This window comes from Stegastes partitus, unplaced genomic scaffold (assembly GCF_000690725.1).
Source record: "Stegastes partitus isolate 25-593 unplaced genomic scaffold, Stegastes_partitus-1.0.2 Scaffold1470, whole genome shotgun sequence".
Lineage (NCBI taxonomy): Eukaryota > Metazoa > Chordata > Actinopteri > Pomacentridae > Stegastes > Stegastes partitus.
Window position 1 is genome coordinate 6,635 of NW_007579201.1, and position 1,161 is coordinate 7,795.

Genomic DNA, 1,161 nt, shown 5'->3' on the forward strand with positions numbered 1-1,161 from the left:
TGGAACGGGACTGTACGTCTTGGCTCAGAGCTACGCTCCCATACGCCACCAGGACAGAGCCAGGAGAGCAACTCGCTGGATGTCCACGTCGGATTGGATGTAAAATTCAACACTTTCAGAAATGAAACAGCTTTTTTTTTTTCTTCTTAAACACGGATTGTTGAAAAATAATGATTAGCAGTGCACAGCTGTACTGGCTAAAATATTTTTCTTGGTCAAATAATAACCTTGAGTCTCATTGCTCAGTGAAAACAACGACTACTACAATGTCAACTTTCCGGAAACCCACAAAATTACTTATCTAGTGGGATTTTACAAAAAAAAAAGTTTTGTGATCTTAAGATGTAGGAAAAATGGTTTACAGCCCATCTTTTCCCGACTTGAAACTTGAACAATCTGCAACGTAGAGCCTTAGAATGGCCACAACAGGCTGCTAAACTCCCCAAAGGAAAGTACTCTCTCTGCATGATCCCAACATTACTGGCCGCAAATTGGGACGATAGTCAGAGAACAGTCCTAATATTACAACTGAATACAGACACAGCTTCCATTACCATTACAAAAAGGAACAGCAACCCTTACAACCCATATTCTCATCTGAATCCCCATAGAATAATGCACTGGCTTCTAGCTTGTGCCTACACATGGCAACTGTTACGCAGGCCTGCACTACTCTCTAATCTAGACATAATCCACAGCAGACATCATTCTCACCTGTGCAATGAAGACCACGTGCTTTCCGCTGAACTTCTTTTCCAGCTCCCTCACCAGACGCACCTGAATCTTCTGGAAGGACTTCAGTTGAGGAACAGGAACAAAGATGATGATGGCTTTCCTGTTGCCACCAACTTCGATTTCCTGAAATAAAGCAAGCACAATGAATATGTTGGGAAGGACAACCTCTGCATACTGCCTCTACAGCTCTCCAGGAAACCAGGCAATCTTCATTAAATTTATAGAGTTCTAAATGTGTAGCTGATAAACAACAACTATTAGGTCTGGCTCACAGCAGGAAATATTACAATAATACAAGTACTGCAACATAAAACACCAGTATAGGTCAATAAATGTGCACTGCATGGTTTAGCTCCCCAGTAACGGCCCCAAAGGACTCTGGGAAGATGTAGGAATATGCAGGACGCTCGTCCTCACCAGCCAGAA

At 42.5% G+C, this 1,161-nt stretch overlaps 1 protein-coding gene across 1 annotated transcript in view; it reads right to left on the reverse strand.

Annotated features, from left to right (window-relative positions):
• rps7 (ribosomal protein S7) overlaps positions 1–1,161 on the reverse strand; it is a 9,050-nt gene that overhangs the window by 3,179 nt on the left and 4,710 nt on the right. Inside the window, 2 exon segments of the mRNA XM_008299828.1 lie at positions 622–631; positions 704–858. Coding sequence (XP_008298050.1) covers positions 622–631; positions 704–858 — 165 coding nt within the window.